Raw genomic sequence first — 22,048 nt, 5'->3', positions numbered from 1 at the left:
AAGGTGTCTTTTAACATAGTTTATTTATCTGAAAAATAGGGATGTGAATTCTGCTCTTCCCCATCCTTCCTGCCTCCTGACTGGGCTCCCTGCCATCTCTCTTGCCCCTTTCATTTCATCTTCCTTGCCCCCAACCCCTCGCAGCCATTGAAATCTTTTTAAAAACACACATCAGACGGCATCACTGCCCTGCTTACAAGCCATAAATGGTTCCCCTCCTCTCTACATTAAAAATCAAATCCTGGGAAGCAGACTTAGCCCAGTGGTTAGGGTGTCTGTCTACCACATGGGAGGTCTGCGGTTCAAACCCCGGGCCTCCTTGACCCGTGTGGAGCTGGCCCATGCGCAGTACTGATGCTCGCAAGGAGGGGAGCCCCACACACAAGGAGTGCGCCCCATAAGGAGAGCTGCCCAGTGCGAAAGAAAGTGCAGCCTGCCCAGGAATGGCGCCACACACACGGAGAGCTGACACAACAAGATGACACAACAAAAAAGAGACACAGAGTCCCATGCCGCTGACAACAACAGAAGCGGACAAAGAAAAACACTCAGCAAATAGACACAGAGAACAGACAACCGGGGCGGGGGAGGGGAGAGAAATAAATAAATAAATCTTTAAAAAAAGAAAAAAAAATCAAATCCTGACCACAGCCTGTGGAGCTTGCCATGACCTGGGCCAAGCTACCCTTGCCATCTCATCTCAACAGTCTCCCCTTGACTCTGCTCTCCAGCCTCCTTCTGGCTCTTCAGAGGTGCCAGACACCTGCCCACCTCAGCACCTGCACACGCTGCCCCTTCTGTTGCAATGTTCTTCCTTCCTTCTTTGTCTAGCCTTCTGTCTCTGGCCCTGCACAGTCTAGGGGGTCTAGCCAGGCCCCTATCATCTTGAATGTCTCCATTGCAGCACAACTTACAAGTGTCATTAAATCGCTTTGTTTAACCCACACTCACCCGGTGGAATGCAAGCTCCAGGAGGGCAGGGGCTGGGCCCGTCTTGCTCTCTGCCAAGTCCCCTGTGTCCAGTGCAGCCTCTGCGGCACTGCAGGCATTGCACAAGTATTTGCTGAGCATACGAAAGGAGGGGAGTGTGGGTCTAAAACACTGGGCTTGGTGCCCTGAGAGTGGGGGCTCCGTAAAGCCAGATCCCTTTCTGCCCCTCCCTCCCTCCTCTGCTGGGAAATGGGGGGTCTGGATTCTACTGCCAGGAGAGCTTCTCACTCGTGAAACAGGTACCAAGTGCCTCTCGGCTCAGGTGCACCTCTGCCAATTGATCGCTCTCTAGGTATGTCAACTCCACCGAGCCCCAGAGGTCAAAGATAGAGAATGGGGGCGATTCTCGGCCAGCCCATTAGAACCCCGTCTATTAGCATTGAAGCAGATGAGCTCGAAGTCACAGAATCACTGGCTATGAGTTGCACCCACCCTTCCTGCAGCTGAGTCGTCCGTCCAAGGCTGCCACATGCTGGGATGCCAAGCCCAGGCCAGGGCTCTCTTCTCGGCACCAGGCTGGACGCTGAAGGCGCCTCACCTGTTTTCTAGAATCGACTTGACCACTTCAGGTTTTCGAGACCCTGTTTTCTCTTCTATAAGCTGGAAGAATAGGGGAATGCTGCTCCTTGTGGTTCAACAGCATCTTCCAATTTTGCTATCACTGGTATTGTTCTATATTTAGCCTTGGTTCAGCACAGGCTAGAGGGAGTGACTTTAATCTACAATTCGTGGGTGGCCGAGGGGGCCTGAGAATGGTGGCTCATGGCTTTTATGGTCCCTTTCAGCCTTAAGGGTCTGGGGCTCCCATCTGCTCCAGCTCAAACTTATTCACATCCACATAAGACACCCAGAGGCAGGGGCAAGCGTTCCAAGGCAGGGCTGCCATCAGGAGGTAGGGCCAGAGGGCTCCCCAGGCCAAAGCTCAAGGTGTACGATTCTAGAATGAATTCTGGGGATGTGATAATAATTCAACATGGAACCAAAGATAGGAGACCGTGGGAACACATCAGAATTCAAACCTATGTGACAAGGAGGTGCTGATTTCCAATTGTCCTCGCTGATGGGGGATCATGTAACTGACTTTGACTTTGGAATGTGTTTTTATACTTCATTTCAACATGGGTTTGTCTGATAGCCTAGACTTGCTTTCATGTAAAACAATGATGCCTCTTAAATTCAAGAGAAGCTGCAAACCTGCGCCCTCAGTACTGGCCCTCCCTCCTCGCAGCCCCCTGCTACCCCAGAGGCCTGAAAGTCCACTGTAGGGTCTGCTGGAAGGTGAAAACGCATACTTGATACAGTCCCAAGGGGCAGTGACAAGAAACTAGGCCCCCAAAGACAGGCCTGTGGGCATATGCGAGGTAAACACACAAAGCCAGATCCAATAGAACACTCAGGTAGGGCAGGAGAGTCCAGTTCTCAGCATCCTGACCCGCTAGTAAACCACCGTCCTACTGTCCTCCAACACACACACACACACACACACACCTCTCCCCCTCCACTTCTCCAATTGCAATTGTTTTTTATGAGCTTCTTCAGACCCACCTTCTAGATTCTAGAATGAATTTGAGGAGTAGGTTGGAATTCCAGAAATAAGGGTAAATTCAAACACACGTAAGAAGTTGCTTCACTGTCAGGAAAACCACCTCACATCCACAAGAAAACTGCTCACCAGATGCCCTAGGACACCCCATCTGTTCCACTAACCTCTGTGCCTTGACAACACAGGACAAGCCCCTGGATGCTGGCTTCTGGTCTACCTGTTCCACACTGGGCTACTTGGTTCACTACTATGTCAAAGCTACTCCCCGCCTGATCTTCTGGATTAACTTCGTGTACAGTGTTCGCTTAGGTTTGGTCCCGATTCTACCCAGCTCACTCTTTTTGCTCACAAGAGCTCCCATTTTCTGGCAGATCTCTTATCCTCAGGAGGTGTCCCAGGAACCCCCGGTCCGGCCCCAGATCACATCCCATCACTGGGCTGAGGCTGTGCTCTGAGGGGTGGCTGGGTACTCCCTTGCAGAAACAATGAGCAGGATACTTGGCCAAGTCTACATTCACTACTGGCTCCACTGCCTGCTTGGGAGGAAACGGCTCGTCCTGACAGCGAGCTCCCCATGGCGGGTGCGCTGGCTTGCAGCACGGGGAGGAGGCTGCGGGGTTGGTGACCCCTGGCCAAGTTTGGCCTGCTGACCACATCGAGGCCACCCAGAGAGGTACAGGGAGCTCGGGCAACTTTGCCAAGGAAATTCCCAGGCAGTTCTGTGGGTACCTCTTCCTCTGTGTGCCTCTGCGATTTGAGCAATGAGCTTCTCGGGACTTCTCTTGGCTCACACCCGACCTGGTGCATTAGAACCTCTTCTCCTTGACCTTATATCTAAGCTTGGTCAGGGTTTGCTGAGATGAATGTGCCTCAACATCCCTCAATAAAACTAAGTCCTTAATTTTTAAAACTTTAATACCTATAAATATCAAACACTGTTTGATGATAGTGCACAAGATCGCTCATGCCACCAGATGGGGATCTGTCATTGGTTCGCGGTCATTAGCTACTTCCTGCTAGGAACCACATACTGTCCTAGGCACTGAGATACGGCAACAAAGAAGACCAGCAAACACCTGCCCTGCTGAAGCTCAACATCGGTGGGGGGGTGAGAGGTGGGGATAGGCAAATCCTAGCAAATAAATGAGCTGTATGATTTCCGGGAGGGATGAGCACATGTAAAAAGGGAGACAGGGGCAGAGGGAAGCTAATTTAGATGACCCAAGGTCATGGGGATGTGATCCCTCAAAACTCCAAAGAGCACACTTCTTGCTCGGGGAAGCTGAGCACAAGCTGTACCAGCCGAGCCGGGATCCTGGCCCTGCCGCAGTCTGCCCTCGGGTTCCTTAAGTGCGGGATGGGGTGATCAGCACCACGGGGAGGCATCAGCAAGGCCCTGGGGGCCACGCAGCCGCCACGGCAGTGGCTCAGTAAGCCATGCCCTTCTGCTCCTCTTTACTGGTAAACCCTGCTGGAAAGATTCCACAGGGCCTTTCCTCCAGGGGCTGCACCAGGGCCTGAAAATTTGGGGATATTCCTGGCCCCAAAGCCTTCCATTTTTTAAACTCTGACAGAAAGTGAATGAGCGGCAAAGAAGTGGAAATGGGAGGGTGGTGAGAAAAGGTGAGATTCGCAGAGGGCTCCAAGCACCACCAGCCTAATCCAGGAGGGAGAGTGACGCCGGGAGCCGGCAGAACCTTCTGGGGTCCCAAGATGCATTTAGCTATTTCTGTAAGCCTTGGTTTTCCTCTGAGGAAGGCTTACCCCCCACCCCCACCCCCGCCATCCCGGCTCCAGCAGCTTTGAGTCGTAATCCTGTTAGACATTTTATTAATGGGCGTGGTGGGTTGAATTACGTGCCCCAATTTAAGCGCGTGGTCTTGGGCCACGTTGCCTGTGAGGTGTGAGCGCGTTGTAACAGTACCCCTTGAAGGTATTGTTTTAGTTAAGGGGTGGCCCGACTGAATGAGGCAGGGCCCTAATGCAGAGTCCTGGAGACCCTTAGAAGGAGAGGACATTCAGAGGGAGAAAGCCAACACCACAGGGAAGAGCCAGACGTCACCAGGAGCAGGAAGGGAACAGTGAGGCTACCTCCATGTGACAGGAAAGCCAAGGCACCCCAAGGATGGCCGCCAGCGAGCACCGGAGCGACCGTCGCCGGGGAGGCAGCCAGCCTTGCCAGCATCTTGACGTCGGACTTCTCACCTCTGAAACTGAGAGCCCATAAGTGCTTGTTGTCTGAGCCTACATCCTGCGTGGCATTTGTGAGAGCAGCTCAGGTAAAACTGAGATGATGTGGTATTTTACCAAAAGTCCCAACAGGCTTGGTTTCCCTGAACTGCGTCGGGCATTGCTGAAACTTGCAGATGCAACGCTCCAAAGTATGGCCTGTCCTGAGATGAGATGAGAGGGTGGCGAGGAAAGATGGGCCATCTGGACATGGCGCCGCAAGCCTTCTGGCTCTGCTAACTGAAGAGGGCTGAGTCTGGCTGATCCTTGGGGGGAAGATTAGCAAGGCAAAGCTTGGCAACCACAAGAAGTGGCACCGCTGACTCAGAAAGTGAGGCTGCCTTCCCAGGGCACGGCCTCTTACTTACGAAGTGATCTGGCTTTTTTTTCTTCCAACCAGGGGTGGAACTGAATAATCCTATGCCCTTCCCAAATTTCAGAGCAGGCAAATACATTCCTTGGGTTCCTCCTTTTCCAAAGGGAAACATGCCCACGGAGCCTGACTCCTAACGAGGGTGACCTTCTCAGGTTCTTAGCTCCCTAGTGGTTCCCTTGCAGGTAGCTGGCTAGAACCATACCTGAACTCAGCACTGTGGGCCTGCATCTTAGAAGATTGCAGTTGCCAGGTCAAGCTCAAAGTCATTTTCTTGAGTTATCGGATCTTGAGCGTTGTAATTAAACAATGCATGTGTTAATAAGACTTTAGTGGGAAACGGACTTTGGCCCAGTGGTTAGGGCGTCCGTCTACCATATGGGAGGTCCGCGGTTCAAACCCCGGGCCTCCTTGACCCGTGTGGAGCTGGCCATGCGCAGTGCTGATGCGCGCAAGGAGTGCCGTGCCACGCAAGGGTGTCCCCCGCATTGGGGAGCCCCATGCGCAAGGAGTGCGCCCGTGAGGAAAGCCGCCCAGCGTGAAAAGAAAGTGCAGCCTGCCCAGGAATGGTGCCACCCACACTTCCCGTGCCGCTGACGACAACAGAAGCGGACAAAGAATAAATCTTTTAAAAAAAAAAATAAATAAATAAGACTTTAGTAAATCCATTAGCATCCTAGAAGCTTCTATGTATCGACCTACCTCTGATGTAAGCAAATGCTGCCAGAGAGTTGCTAACGATAACTCCGTCTTTCCTCAGCACCCTCGTTTCGCTTGGGTCAAAGTTTATACCTGTTTCACAGAAACACAAGATGAATTAATCACAGCTGTTCACTGTCCTAAGATACCCCTGCTGTTCCTAAACCAGGACTGCCATAATAAATAAAAAGCCCCAGAAACCAAACAAATGGGCCTCAGACTAAATTACAGGAAACAAAACCCGAAACAGTGTTAGTAAGCAGTCCTGTATGATATTAAATTACGAAAGGGATTTTGAAATTCTAAAATGTTTTGGTTACATTTTCAGGTACCACTCATTCACTCCACTGTTGAAGTGAATAAATTTATTTTCCCATCCTTAAGACAAATGGCATTCTTTCCATGGCCTCATCATGCCTCTGGGTGAGGAGGGCTGGCCACAGATAAGGTAAACCTCAAATTAGGGAGAGGTTGTGTTGGCTTACTTTTTGGTAATTGACAGCAAAATGTGGGTCAGGTCTGGTTGCAGGTGCCTGGTTACACTGTCATGATGGAGCTTAGCGAGCTCATGGTGGGAATGCCTTAGGGCTCTGGGGACCTCTGAGAGTGTCAGGTTGCCTCAGAGGAAGAATGCAAGTGATCAGGTCCCACTCCAACCAAGATAATACTGGGGTTGGAGGAGAAGCCTTGTTAGAAAGAGAGAGGCAGAGCCACGTGGCAAGCTGGATGGTAGACCAGAAGAACATAGAAACCATTGTCAATAGTCATCTGTAAGCGGTGTGATGAGGAGTGATTTATATTTCTTTGTGCTTTACTGTGTTTTCTGCATCAAACATACTTTTATTTTTATACTTAGTGGTAAAGACCTAATAAATAAAATAAAAGTACCACAAAGCAAAGTTCTACAACGCAGAGCTCAATATCTTAGCTGTTCTTCTGGGTCTCTGCAGTTCCTATCGGGGCCCCCATGGTCTGAATTCCATTCTAGATTTGCTAAGAATACCAAAATGTTTATCCTCCTCTATTTAAGAGTGTGGAGAGAAAACCTAAGAGAGAAGGGAGCCTCATGTATGCAGGCCTGCGGATGTAGCCTGGCTCCCAACAGGGGTCATTTTTGCCAACAAGTGTGTCATATAATCCGGGAACTCCAAATTTACTGCTGAGCAAATATCTTTTAGGAAGTGTGAGGGGAACGGAGGGAAGGTTTATTCTACTTGGGATTTAAAACAAAACAAATTCTCGGCCCCCATCTGCAACCAGCAGCCACAACACTTTCATTACCCAGACCTAGCACTTCAAACACCTCTCACATTCCTTTTCATTCTAACCAAGGTGTGCCCAGCTAGGGCCACGTGGAGGCTGTTTACCTTTACTTAAAGATAAATGCTGGTAGTAAGCCATAAAACTTACCATGTTCACCATCTTTCTGCTTCAAAGAAGGTTTTAGATTAGCAACAGCTGGATCAATTGCTGTAAGTATGTTCTTGGGAACTAAAAACCAAAAAGAAAGAGTTTAAATATTTTGTACGTTTAAAAATGTATGAACTGAATATATTTTTTTAACTGTAATGTAGAAAAGATTTAAAAAAAATTCAAATCAGAACATGAACCACCCATTCTGGCCAGTCAGATACACCTCACCCCCACCCCCTATGGTACCTGCAAGATCATCTAATGTTCCAGAAACATGAACTTCTAGGGCCATTTTGCAATGTTAAAAAATAACAACATGGAGAGTGGATAAACAAAACGTGGTCTATCCACCTGTTGTCTCCTTGTTGCTAAAGCAAATACCACGCGATGGGTTGGTTTAAACAATGGGAACCTATTGGCTTAAGTTTTTGAGGCTAGAAGAAGTCCAAATCAAGGCATCATCAAGGCGATGCTTTCCTCTCAAAGGATTGTGTTGGGGCTGGCCGCTGGTGATCCTTGTCCTGGGCTCCACATGACCTGGCCCATGGCAGCCTCTCCTGGCCTCTCCTTTCTCTTCCAGGTGCCACTTACTTTCAGCTCCTGGCTGCTCCCTCTGGCTTTTTTCTCTCTCTGTGACCTTCCCTATAAGGACTTCAGTCATGGGATTAAGACCTATCCTGGGTCACGCCTCATCTTAAGTAACTTCAGCAAAGGAACCTGTTTACAAGGGTTCACACCCACAGGAATGGACTCTGTTTAAGGACTTGTTTTACTGGGGTGCTCAACTCTAAAGCACCACACCATCCAATGGAGTCACATTTAGCAATAAAAAGTAATGCAAGTCTAAGATCATGTATATTATTAAGAGGAAAGTTAAAAAATGTAATATGGGACTGTATTGCATAGTAAAAGCACTTGTAAAATATGAATATGGGTAATACTACATATATAAGACTTTTTTCTTTGAAATAGAATATATATTAATATTACAAGATGTTGGTATCAGACAAAAAACAAACATTATGCTAAATGAAACAAACCAGACACAAAGAACTGCATGTTGTATGATTCTATTTGTATAAAATGTAAATATAAATCAATGTATAAAAATGAAAATAAATACTAAGCAAATTAATAAAAAATATGTATCAACAAAATTGATTTGTTTAAAAAAAGTGATGAAGCTCTGATATATTCAACATGATAAACAGACACAAAAGAACATGTATTGCATGATTTCATTTATATTACATACCCAGAAGAGGTAAATCTACAGAGTTGGAAAATAGAATGGTGGTTGCTGGAATCAGGGACAGGGACTAGGGAGTGACTGAAAATTGACATGAGGGAAATTTTAAGGGTAATGGATACGGGTGGAAATTGGATTGTGGTGGTGGCTGCACAACGCTGTAAATGTATTCATACTAAAAAATCATTGAATTGCATCCACTTAAAAGTGGGTGAATTTTAAGGTATGTAAACTACACTGCAGTGAAGCTGTTATTCTGAGTCTGAACTTCCCTAAGATGCAGTAAAGCCAGATGACTGCAACCAACTCAACTCACCTTTCCCCATCTCCTGCTCTGCTTTCTACCCATAGATCTTGGCACCCTTGTTTCCATAACAAGCTCAAGAGAATTCTAAAGTCTCCATCTCTAAGTATTCTGAGAAAGTACTACGGAAAGATGAGGAGTGGAAGGCAGTGTGAGAGGGTCTTCTGGAATGTGCTCAAGGTTCTGCTGAGATGACCTGAAGAATAAGCCGTCTGGATCTCAGGATCCCCTGGCAGAGCAGATGACTAACGGAAATGGTGGACCCGGAGAGAATTCCAAAGGCCACGCGTGCTGCAGCCAGTGGGGAGAAGGGAGAGAAAACCAAAATATTTTTGCTGCAGACAGTCGCTCATTTGTGTTTGATCTTTAGCCTAGCTGGTATCTGGAAGTGGCAACAGGAAATAGAAATGAAGCCAATGCAAACTGTGCAAGTTTCAGGACCGACTGAAACGGTTAAGACATCTGCAGAGGCAAGGAGACCTTATTTTCTTTTGGGGTTGTCCCAGGATCAACGACCAGAGAACATTCCTAAATTGTTCATGTTCTATGTGCCAGAGAACCTGGCACCTTTGTGCCCGCTGGCCTGGAAGATGCCGGAGGCAGCTGACACTGTCCAGGGCTCCCCAGAAACGCCCCCTTGGCTGACCGTGGCGCCTACCACTAGTCCAAGGGCCATGGCACAGACCCAGAGAGCTGAGCAGTGCTGCCACAAAATGCTTTCGAAATAAACTGCCTGTTGAGCATTTCTGGGTCCCAGAGAAAGGCACCCCATGCTTCCTTGGCAGCACTAAATCCAGAAATGTCCTTTCTCCCTGCCAGTAGTGGTGCCTCTTTCTTACAACTCTCTCAGCTCATTTTCAATATATGACCCAAGGAGGCCCTTAGCTCTCGGTAAAGGCCAAAGGCTTTAACTTTCGAGAGAGAAGCAGGATTTTATTGAGGAGTTTGAAGCAGAAGAGAATTCTAGGATGAGCTTTGCAGAACGACCAGGTACTTGAAAGCTTCAATTCCCTGCCTAAGATAGATGGGCCATGTTAGAACACGTTCCTATTTATGATGTGAAAAAGGCTGTGTTATTGGGTGTATTTTTGAGGACCTTTAAAATAACAGCAGGTGCCAACACACCTGCCTGATTCTTGCATCTACTGGTTTCAAAGTGGGAGGGGAACTGGGGTGTGATTTATCACCACCATTCCAACCCAATCCCCTCCACGTTAGACAAATTTGTGAAAACATTTGCAAACCAATATACATTCAGCTCTAATATATGCCAGATGGTGTGTTTGGCAGTTTAGATGGTGGATCTTGTGCAATCCTCATAATGAATTTGTGAAAATGTGTATTATTCCCATTCTTGCAGATGGGAAAACTGAGGCTCAAAGACACACCATTTGCCTAGAACAGGCAAAGCTTCAACTCGTGGTCTCGCCCACCAATGCCCTTGCTCTTTCGGTGACACTGTAATGTCTGTGGGACATGCAGCCTTTGGAAATGAAGGCAGGATGACTTCAAAGGATTGCAAAGATGGCAGGATCGGTCCCTCTTATACTGTCCCTCTTCAGTCTAGTTTAGGTGAAAGCAGAGATGAGGGCTCTAAGAATTGGTTAAATTTGGGCAGGTCGCCACACTGATTATTTGCTTTAAGAAATCTTGTGCATTAAGCCTGGGCCAGTGCAGACTTTAAAAAAAGAAGCCTCCCCAGGTTTTGACTGCACGGGGTCAAAAACAATTCTTCACATCAGCCACAAGACGTGTTTCTGCTTAACTCTTCCTGCTTTTCAAAAGGTATCCAGACTGCATCATTCATCCCACTGCCCCCCAGTCCTGCACCCCCTCCTGCTGCCCCCCAGTCTTGCACACCATCCCACTGACCCCAACCTGCACCCCTAACCCCTTGCATTCCAATTCTGCACCTCCATCCCATCGTCCCCCAAACCTAGCACCATGCAGTCCACTCCCCCAATCATGCACGCCCATCTCAAGTATTAGCACCACCCATCTCACTGTCCCCCAAATCCTAGCACCACTCATCCTACTGCCCCTAATCCTGCAGGCCCATCCCATTGCCCCTTAAAGCCCCCTTCACAGCTCCAGGGCATTGAATTCACCACACTGTATCACACAGCCCCTGTGCACAGAGACCACGTTGGTCACCACAACTGCTCTGGTTTCCACACCTTTGGGTCTGGCACGTAGCAGGTGTTCAATGACCCTGCGTGGCATGCATGAAGGTGAGAGGCCACCAGCACTTCCTTCAGATGGCCTAAGAACAGCTGTCTAACAAGGTTTAGCCATGGGGTGAGGATGGTTCATGGGCCAGTGAGGCCAAAGAACTTTGGACATACAGTTGCTCACTTGTGTCTAGAATTTTCCAGTTGGCTGGCAAGATGGCAAGCTGTGGGCAAGACAGACTCTTGTCCTCCAGATCAGCCCAGACCAGGTCATTCTGGAGATGTCTAGGAGGCAGGTCTGGAGAGGACCCCGCCTGAGGTGATGGCACCCACTGCAGGACTCACTTGATGTGGCTCAGCACTTTCCCCTGGCAAACCCTCCTTCCCACCCCCTGGGTAAGCAGAGCAAGACTGCTGGGTAGAGAGTTGGAGGCTGTAACCAGAAGCATGATATTGGAAGAGATATTAATTGGGGTGGCTCTTCCCTGAACCTCTTAGTTAAGAACGTCCTGACTTGGATGACAGGTTGTTGGCTGGTAGGGAATTGGCCGGGCCCTTCTTTGGCTGCCCTGTTTACAATCATATCACGTGGTCTCTGCCCAGAGGCCAGAAGGCAGGGGTGGGGATGGGTGTTATCTAACTTCAGCCCAGCCAGTGAGTTATCTTTCTGCTAGGGAGTTTGGAATTAAGATGGGGAGAGTGCAAGTCTTCATTTTGCTTGAACCATAACATAAAAGCTACACAGGGCTGTGGGGAGAGTCACTTTCCATCCAACCCAGACCTAGAAGAAGGCTATCTGCAGAGGGAGAGCGAGAGGAGAGAGAAGAAGGAAGTAGAGGAGATGCAAGACATGGCTGCCATGGCCTTGTGGCCCTTGGCTTCAGCTTTGCCCCAAGGGCTGCTCTCCTGCCCTTGTTTCTAGAGATGGTCTTCTAATCATAGGATGGCTCCCTGCCAAGAGCACCCCCTTTTGGCTTAAATTGCTCAAATTGGTTCCTTCATTCATACCCAAAGGGTCTTAATGAGGACTGGCTCAGTGAGAAATTAATTATTGGCATCCTCGGAATCATAGACATCAAATTCCACATCTGTTGAGAGAATTTTTTTTTGGGGAAAAATCTCTCACACCTATTTAGTGATCTACAGAATGCACCAACGCTGCAAATCATTTTTTAAATGACTCCAGTTTCACAGCGAAGAGTCAACTGGCAGGAAGGAAAATGTTTTTAGGATGTCAACAACTTGGAGTTTCAGGTGTCTCTTTTAGGTGAAAAGCCCTGGCTTGCCGCACAGCGACAATCACTCCTCCCTCTGGAATAACTCCTGGGAACACAGTGATGGATCTGGGGGCACTGTCCTGTGGAGAAGGGACAGGCCCCCTCAATGCTCATTTCCTCCAGGGCTCCACATCCCAGGCACACCCCGGCCTCGGCCGCCTAGCCTTCAAGTCGACTTACTCCAATGCCTCCCTCTACAGTTCTTACCTCATTCAAGCCCCTCCATCGACCCTCCTACTTTCCATGGCACACCCTCTTCCTGTCCTCACTTTCCTCCTTCTCCAGGTTCAACCCCACCACCCATCATTATAACCACTCTCTTGGAAATACTCTAACTCTAGCCTCTTTTGCCATTGCCCAGTGAACCTGAAGGAAGCCAAGCACCCTTTGTCTCCATGCCTGCTGGGGGCAGCTGGGTACTGCTGGAGGGACCACATAACTGAGCAGACCAGTGTCCCGACAACTTGGACCACTAACCTGAAATGGGCCCTCAACCCACCCAGCAATGTTCCTGCATTTCTCAAATCAGTCTGTCTTTCCAACGTCCACAGCACTTACTTATACCTTCTTCGTCTCCTCAAACCCCTCTCCCAGCAGATGACTTATCTCCCAAATTTTTCTGAGAAAACAGAGGCCATGTGCTAGGAACTCCCAAATCTACCTTCATCCATTCCCACATCCCACATCCCTCTTCCCTCTCCTCCTCTCAAAGGTTAATCTTACACCTCTTGCCTTCTACCAGACCTCAATCCTTCCCCTACATAATGTCTCTTCTGCATCTCTCGTTTCTACTTTCCAGATAGTTCCACTCCAGTGCTCCACTTTATCATGAATGATCTCCCTAACTAGTCATATCACTAGTCTCCCTGCTTCTACTCTTGCTTTCTTTCAATCCATCCTTCATCCTTCAGCCAGAGCCATCTTTTAAAGTGTCAAACCTGACCACACCTCTCTGTACTTGAAATCCAGCAATGGCACCCCCACCACAATTCTGTGGTACCTGGCCTCGGCCTCTCTCCAGTGCCATCTTGTGCCATCTTCCACCTCACCAACTCTGCTCCTCTCTCCCACTCAGCATCCCTGCACGGGCTGGCTGCCCCCTCTGCCCACCTCTCCCTCAGAGTACTGCTGAAAGTTAACTCTGGAGAAAGGTTCTCTTTGGAAGCTTTCTCAAACCACCTCCCTCAAGCTAAATTAGGGCAAGTCCATCCTTATCCTCTCTCATAGTAGCCTGCCCTTTTTTGCAATGGTGCTTCTCACAACTGGTAATGATATCTTTATCTGGGTGTTCCTCTAATGCCTGCCTCTCCACGGCTGCTAGTGCCATGAGGACAAGGGCCACGCCTTGCTATTCCCTTCTAAATCCATATGACCTGGCATAGCCGCAGACACCAAGAACATGCCCATGAGGTGCTGAATGAGTAAATGGGGAAAAGATGCTCTAACTGGGACACCGAACTCCAGGCTCAGATGGCTCATCTTGTCAGCATTAGCAAAGAACTGCCACAGCCCAGTAACTGCTTTGGCCTTAGCCTAGAAAGCATGGTAGAAGACCCACCCTGTTTGCAGGCTACAGCCCTGCACCTCATTCAAGAGTCAGCTGAAGAGCCCAGAAGTCACTGGAACTTCAGAGCGGTCAATGTTGGCTCAATGCCTTCATGTTACTCAAATGTGGCCAGTCTCGAAGCCAAACTCAGCAGGTAAATGCAATGCCTTCCCCCCAGTGTGGGACATGACACCCAGGGATGAGCCTCCCTGGCACCGAGGGATCACTGCCCAGTACCAACTGATGATGCAACTAGAAAATGACCTTGAATTAAAGGTTCAACGTGGACCAGCAGAATATCCCTGTTTACATATAATAACAGGAGTTAAAAATGCTGTTTGACCTAAATTAAGGGGGAAATGGAAAGGACAAATGAGTTTATATGGCTATGAGTCTCTAAAAAAGAGTCTGGAGGATGTCAGAAGGATTGCCCTTATGCACACCCGAGCAGAGTCTCAGAGACAGATAAAGTAGATACAACCCCAGGTATTGGTTCTTTTGAGGGCTAAAGAGACCCACAGGTTCTATGGTCATGGCAGATGGGGTTCACTGCCACGTCAGTTGGTCCTTCTTTGGAGCTGGTGTTTCTGCGTGATGGAGCTGGACACAGATGGGATCTCTTTTCACAAGGCTTTCATGCTACTTTACTGGAATTGTAGTTGGTGCTGGGGTTTAAGATATATCTAGGGGATTTGAATCTCTGGACTGACAATATGATAGCCAGACCCTGAGCCTCAACAGACTTCAACTCCTACACTCTGGTTTATTGGACTTACCCCACTCAGCTAACATGGAGTTGAAGAATGTCAACTACCACATCATGGAGCCTAGAGTGCCTACAACTGAAGGCAGGAGGATTGCATTCAGTATCCATGTGGAATCTAAGCCTCCTCTTGACATAGATGTGGAATGGACACAACCAATCCAAGGTCCACAGAGAAAATGTGGCATTGGGTGTGGGAAAAGTGGCCATGGTGGCTGATGGGTGCGGGGAATGGGAGGAAGAGATGAGATGTGGAGGCATTTTCGGGACTTGGAGTTGTCCTGGGTGGTGCTTCAGGGACAATTACCAGACATTGTAGATCCTCCCAGGGCCCACTGGATGGAACGTGGGAGAGTATGGGCTATGGTGTGGACCATTGACCATGAGGTGCAGCGATGCCCAGAGATATACTTACCAAATGCAATGGATATGTCATGATGATGGGAGAGAGTGTTGTTGGGGGGGGAGTGGTGGTGGTGGGGGTGGTGGGGTTGAATGGGACCTCATATTTTTTGAATGTAATATTTTTACAAAATGAATAAAAAAAATTAAAAGATAAAAAAAAATGTTGGCTCAATGCTACCTTGAGCTGCTCAGATACAGCAGCAGGAATTAGGACTCAACAAACAAGAAAAATCACCTTTCCTATAATTCAAGGGTGGGTGGTATTATTGGGGAATGTATTTATGGAATCATTTCATTGTACTGACTACAGCACTGCTACTGCAGAGGACAACAATTTTAATTCAGGTTATAAAAGGCTAGGGATATCATGGAGTATTATTTGGCCATAAAAAACAATGAGGTACTGATACATGCTATGACATGGATGAACCGTGAAAACGTATGCTAAGTGACAGAAGCCAGTCACAGAGCATCATATGTATTGGGTTTCATTTATATGAAATGTCTAGAAAAGGCAAGTCTATAGAGCTCGACGGTAGAATAGGAATTGCCTGAGGCTGGGGTAGGGGTGACTGCTAAAGGGCACAGGGTTCTTTTGGGGGGTAACAAGAATGTGCCTTAGACCAATCTAAAATTGATCATGCTGATGGCTGCACAACCTGTGAATATACTAGGAACCACTGATTTGTTTACTTTAATGGGGGGAATTGAATGTTATATGTCTCAATAAAGCTGTTATCCCTCCCCCACCCCACCCCCCAAAAAAGGCTTGGGATGTTGGGCAGGGAAAAAAGGCGTTTCCCAGAGCACAGGAATCAGGTTTTCCAGTTATGGTGCTCTTTGTTTTCCCTTTGCTTTCCCACTCATTTCTAACAAGTTTAATTTAACAGAATTGCAAACTGGAAATCCACTGGACCCTCAGAAAATAATTAATTGCTGATTTCATTTTTACAAAGCTCTATCAAAGTGGAATCTAACTGAACTGGGCATTTCATTTTATTATTTGAAGACTCTAGAACAACACCAAAGCAATGCTGTCATGTAACATTTATAATTGTTTTAGGGTAAGCATTTGATTTGTTGACTCAATGCTGTGGATATGGAGATAAAATAGCTGTTGGCAACATAAAGAGTTTGTCATTTAGGGCCTAAAAGCAGAACTAGGAGGTTAAATAGGAGTCAAACAATACTTCGGTGAACTCACATGACCTACTAATAAATTTTAGAGCCTCCTTTGAAAGCAGATTAAAATCACTTTACTCAGTGACATCAACTTTACCTCCTTTTGCTTATTCTTTTTCCACCCTCCCCGTTTGCTGCCAATCTGATTGCTCAATGTGCTTTTAAACAAATTTTGACCGAGGAAAATTCTATTGCCTACTGGATGCAAACATCATAAACAAGGAAAAGGATAGAAAAAAGGGCTCTTGAGTATCTGGGGTGACAAAACAGTTTTATGAATAGAGTTGTTTGGCCTGCAATGTGCAAACTTTGTGGGCACAGTGTCCTTTCTTTCATATAATCATCGACTCATGTGACAGACTGAGAAACAAGCATGTTCTTAATCTTCCTCTGCATTCCTGGGGTGTGAGCCCACTCTGAATGGGCCCTCTTAAGGACGTTATTTTCAGTTAAGGTGTGGCCCTCATGGATGAGGGTGGGTCTTAAGCAGATTCCTGGAGGCCTTACAGAGAGGACCCGGAAGTCCTAGAAGTGGGAAAGGAGAGGACATCGCCACACTGGAGATGGAAGCCAAAGAACCCCAAGGAGTATGGCCAGTCAGCTCCAGAGCTCCCAACACTGGGAGGAAGCTAGTCTTCCAGCCTCGGACACCATAATTTCCCATGGCTGAAGCCAACCCCTCGTGTGGTACTTGTCGTAGCAGCTCTGGCAAACCAAGACACCTCCCCCAGGGCAGCCTCCTCAGGCAGCTTGGTGAGGGTTAGTCTTACCACATGCATAGGCAACAGTGAGGTGTTTTTTCACTCCTGGCAGACAGGGGCTTCCAAAATGGTGGTCGTTGACAATGATTTTGCATCTCTGCCTCCCGTAGCACCTCCGGGATAGCACTTGTAAAGCTGAATAAGACAAGCAGTCTGAAAGGCAGGAGATGACAACGAGAATTTTATTTCACATTTCATGGGTGCCCACCATGGCTCCTGCTATGTTTTGTGTTCAAGATGGCGTGATCCTAACAAGACATGCTCCTCACCCTGGGTGGCAAAGTCAGTTTTCCCACTGACAGCTCAGCACCTGACAATGCAGTCCTGAGATTGGTTTCAACCCATGCACATCTACCCAGCTGGATTTCAAATCAAGTGGAGACAGCACCCCCAACTATTTGCTTCTCATTAAGCACTCAAAATGGGCGAGGTGCCATGCAGACAGAGGTGGCTTCGTGGCATGTGCTTGGAAGGGCTCTGAGCTCGTTTTAATGCTCTGCTGTCACATTTAAAATCCTTAACTACTTCTGTACAGGAGGACCTGCTTTTTCATTTTGCTCTGGGTCCTGCAAATCAAGTAGCTGGTCCTGAGTATAGATGAAGTAAAATATATAGAACTTTAAAAGTCCGCGTTTCTTTTATGACCCTTACTACTCTTTGTAATACTTTTTTCGTTTATTTTGGGATCATCATTTTAAAGAGCTGCATAGTTTTTGTTTTTTTCATTTTATGGATTGTACCAAATCTATTTACAATGCCCTACCATTGAGCGTTTAGGTTATTTCTATTTTTTAATATTATAAACAATGCTATGCTGGACATCCTTGGAGCTAAATATTTGCTCATGAGCTTAGATGTTTCCAAAGGAATTCTTGGAAGTCAATTGCTTTTCTAAAGGGCACTCAAATTATAAAGGCCTTTGATACATACTGCTAAAATATTATCTAGAAAAGCCATACCAATTCACATTTCTGCCAAAATTGTATAAAAATGCCCCAGAAGACTTATGTTTCCTTGGAGATTTAAGGACATATATCTGACCATATCCTCTAAGGCTAACAGAGAAGAAAAAGTCTCCTGGTTATAAAATCAAGAGTCCACTTCGACTAGCCCAGGAGGTTTTGTGAACAGTCAGCAATTTAGACTGCGCATGTGTTTGCACTTTTAAATCATCCCAGGAGTGAAAGAATTTATCTTGGTGAGAGCGAAGGCAACCACAGTGTGTGTTCAGGAAGAGGCCCAAGGTAATCCAGGTCTGATTCAGTTCTGAGCAGATCCTTGTTGACAATGAGCGCTGAGCTGTTTGCAGGATTAATTTGTTAAGTGGATATTTCCCTGCTAGGCTGAATTTGTTTGTGTCCTCTCTGAACTGTAGCTGAGGTTGTGGACTTCCCTCCACTCCCGTTTCATGTGATAACAAGATATTCAACCATTTTGCTTTTTATTTTTTTTTGGCTACTGTGTAACACTGAAACTTAAGTTAATAACTCTTTACAACCTGTGTTTATTTAGATAATTGGGCTGGGTGCTCTTGGCAGCAGGAGGCCCTGGCACCTTCGTCTTTGGCTGAGAAGTCCAGGCCTGCCCACACCTGGCCTCATGGCAGGCAAAGCCCACTTGGAGGCCCATTGTGTGTGTGTGTGTGTGTGTGTGTGTGTGTGTATTTCATTCTCTTTTTAAGGAAGTAGCAGATTCCCTGGAGCCAACCCAGAAAATGCAACTGGAGCAGGAAATGACGTGCTCAGTGGACATCCATCCAGAGGAACTTTCTGGAGCCCTACAAATTCATGCCCTGGTCTTTGGGAAGGCTCCCCCTTTTCTGGAGTCAAAATGCAGCATCGTTGGTATTCATTTGGGACTAAAGATGATCAGCAAATTCAAGCCTTCCTTTGCGTGTCTCCTCTATTGGATGACGTCTAAACTTGATGAGCCTGAGCTTCTCTAAGGTCTTTCAGAAATGTCGTTAAGTCATTGCCCTCGAGATGGCATCAGAGCTGGTTTTGTTAGCACCTGCGTGGCTGGAAGATGCCACTTTTGAAGAAGGTGCCACAGCTGGTTTGGTCATCAGACTTGCTGCTTCTTCCCTTTTGCTTGGCTAGTTGGCCTCCAAGATGGCTCCCACAGGGCCTCCTAGAATTTATGCCCTTGCTAAGCTTCCTCCTAGCACGAGTCAATGCAAGTCTGTGTAGCCAGGAGAATATGGTGTAGGTGATGGCGTGTGGCTTCTACCTGCTATTTTGGGTCACTCACTCCTGGTGCCATGTTGTGAGGACTCAAGCTGTGGGTTCCTGTGGAGGGACCTGGCTGGGGAGGAACTGAGGCCTCTGCCAACAACCAGCACTGCTTACCAGCCTCCTGAGGGCACCGCTTTGAGAGTCAAGGCAAGCTTGCCGATGACTGCGGCTCCAGGCAATCTCAGGAGACCCCTGGAAACCCCAAGCCAGAACTGCCTAACTGAGCTACTCCCGAATTCCTGTCCCACAGGAATCCTGAGTTTATAAATGCTTTTATTGTTTTAAGGTCTTTTACTATATAGCAATAAATAACACACACATTTGGATGCCTGGCAGTGGGATGTCATGGTAACAGAAATCCAAATATGTGGGAGTGGCTTCAGTGGGCGGAAGTTGGAAGGCTCTGGAGGAGGATGTCCGTGAAAGCCTAAGGGCCTTGAGGTGTCATCTCTATCTACTGAAGTCAAGTGCATCTCCAGGGCAGAACCTCTGCACTTCAGCAGGGAATGACCCCTGGTGTGCTGAGATGGGTCCCTCCTCAGACCTCGGGCGGCCCGCAGGCTAATAATTTGGGCACTGAGCAGCCTCCTCTCCTGACCTCCCTGTGCCACATGAATAAAATGCTCTGAGCGTGCGATGATGGGAAAGGCCAGTCCAGGCGAGGTGAGGGGCTGACGCTGCCTGTCTCCACGCCTGCCGGCCCGACACTGCTCAGAAGTCAAGTTTAGGATTGTTTAGGGTGTTTCATGACTCTATTTTTTCATTAAAGCCTGTTATTCTTTTCAGTGGTTTGGACCAAAGGAAATTTTGTGTATTTCTTATTTTCCATGAATCACCAAAATGTCTGCAGCGCTTAGCTTTCCTCTTCCTGAGAACTCCATGAAGAGAGTAAGATGAATTGGGAATCAAGGGAGCAGCCTGAGCTCAAAGCACGTGCATGCATTTGAAATATCAACATACTCATGTCGACACAATCACTCTAACAGGTGACTAGAGAACTCTGAAGCAAATAGCAGATACATATTATCAGGCTTAAAAAAAATCCTAACATGGTAAACGCCTTGTTTTCATTTATACCATATTTTGAGATGCCACAATCAGTACCCCTACCATTGGCTGAGCCTTCTCCCAATATAACATTGTTTAACTAGATAGTACGGTCACCTTTGCCATCCTATCCATCCCCATTCCACGAAGTGTAAGCCTAGCAGAATCCCAAGTTAGGTAAGGTATCCCTGCCTCTCCCATGAATTCCAGAAGTTTCAGGAGAAGCCCCAGCTACCACCAGGTGGGGCCCCTCCACAGCCACTCACCCCATCATCTTGACCTCATCCTACCCAGGAACTACACAGAATCAAACCAGTATTTGGTCCTATAGCAGAATGTTCTGTGGGGGTTGGATATCTGTAGCAGAAAAAGCTTGCCCAGGGTTAATCTCTCTACTCTGTAAAGAGCTCATAAGAATCTGTAAAACATAAAGATCCCAACTCAGAAAACAAGGGCAGAAGCTTGCAAAATGAGCAAGTGCAAAAACGATAGCTACACAAGCATGCAAAATGGTTAAGGGCATTACTAATCAGAGAAATGAAAATTACAACAATATTGATGGGCCATTTTATATGTATTAAATTAGAAGCACCAAGAAAATTCACATGCCAGACCACCAAAGTCACAGGGCAATTCGTGGTTCTACGTTGCTATCTATGCATATAAATTGGTACAAAAAGGTTCTGGAAAGAACTTTGGTGGTACATATGAATAACTGTAAAAAAAAGCACATGCCCCTTCTGGTCATAAAATCTCTGGGAAGTGATTCCAAGGAAAAGACCTGGGGAAAAAAAAGGCAGATACAAGCATGAGCTCATTACACGTTACGTACAGTATTTGAAAATCCCAAACAGTGAACAAAATCCAACAGTCAGGGATTGGTTATGTAAAGTCCATAAAATCCCCTTAGCAAAATATTAGCTTGCCATTGTCAGGATTTGGTGGCCACATGGAAAAATGTCAACGGTATGAAGTTAAATGAGAAAAGCAGAATGTAAAAGCTTCTGCTTTAGAACGTTGTATGCCCATCGACTGGGACTTGAAAGAAATCCAGAAAAAGGAACATTGGTTCATGGGATGGATTAAATTTCTGGCTGGATCTTTTTCTTATTTCAGTTAAACGTTATTATGGTGTTTGTATAAAATACAATAATATAGTGACAATGACGATGAGTTCAAAATAACTGGCCACGCTCTCCCTCGGCATCGGAGCACTAAAGCTGCACTCTGCAGTTGTGAAGGTCAAGGTGAGCCCTGCGGTCTGCAGAAGACTTGACTGTATCCATAAGGGGAAGAGAACATGCGTCATCCTCTCAAACCAGATGCCCCCGTGCTGAAACTGCAGAGCCCCCATTCAGAGACCCTCAGCCCATACCCAGTCATTCCACCAAGTGTACGCCACATCCTGGGGTTAAGAATAAATAGCCTTTCCCTTCCTCAAAGTAATGTGATTGAGCTGCAATTATAACTAGTAGAGCCGATTGCACCCTGGCGCCGTGGCCCGGATGTGGCCCGAGGCGTGTTTTGTTTGGCTCGCGCGGCGTTTTAAAAGTAGGAATGTTGCACATTAAAAAAAATAATAAATCCAGATTTCCAGCATCTCATGAGAGGGTGGAGGCTGTGGCAAAACCAAGCCCACATTCCCAGGGGCCACCGTCCATCTGCAGGGATGGATGCCTCCTGTAGAAGGGTTTCTGATTCATCCGGGCATTTCACAGGTCCTGTGGGCTGAACTCGCTTTAGCCCTGGGAATTCTGCAGGAAATGAGAGAGACACATCCCTGCAGAGCTGGCCTCCTCCTGGAGAGAGGGACCATTAACAGAGGAAACACTATTCCCAAGTTATGAGGAACATCAAGCCAG

At 47.2% G+C, this 22,048-nt stretch overlaps 1 protein-coding gene across 3 annotated transcripts in view; it reads right to left on the bottom strand.

The window, feature by feature from the left end:
• The window catches only part of EVA1C (eva-1 homolog C), an 86,190-nt gene that overhangs the window by 6,803 nt on the left and 57,339 nt on the right, over positions 1-22,048 (bottom strand). For 2 of the 3 annotated variants that reach the window (XM_071214921.1, XM_058296163.2), the window contains 3 exons: positions 16,915-17,058; positions 7,245-7,325; positions 5,838-5,927 (listed from right to left, as the gene is read on the bottom strand). In XM_071214921.1, the coding sequence (XP_071071022.1) occupies positions 5,838-5,927; positions 7,245-7,325; positions 16,915-17,058 (315 nt within the window). Of the gene's footprint in view, positions 1-666; positions 1,064-5,837; positions 5,928-7,244; positions 7,326-16,914; positions 17,059-22,048 lie in introns of those variants that run through there. The other variant, XM_071214920.1, reaches the window with a different exon arrangement.

This window comes from Dasypus novemcinctus, chromosome 4, assembly GCF_030445035.2.
Source record: "Dasypus novemcinctus isolate mDasNov1 chromosome 4, mDasNov1.1.hap2, whole genome shotgun sequence".
Taxonomy (NCBI): domain Eukaryota; kingdom Metazoa; phylum Chordata; class Mammalia; order Cingulata; family Dasypodidae; genus Dasypus; species Dasypus novemcinctus.
This window is presented reverse-complemented; position numbering and strand designations above follow the sequence as displayed.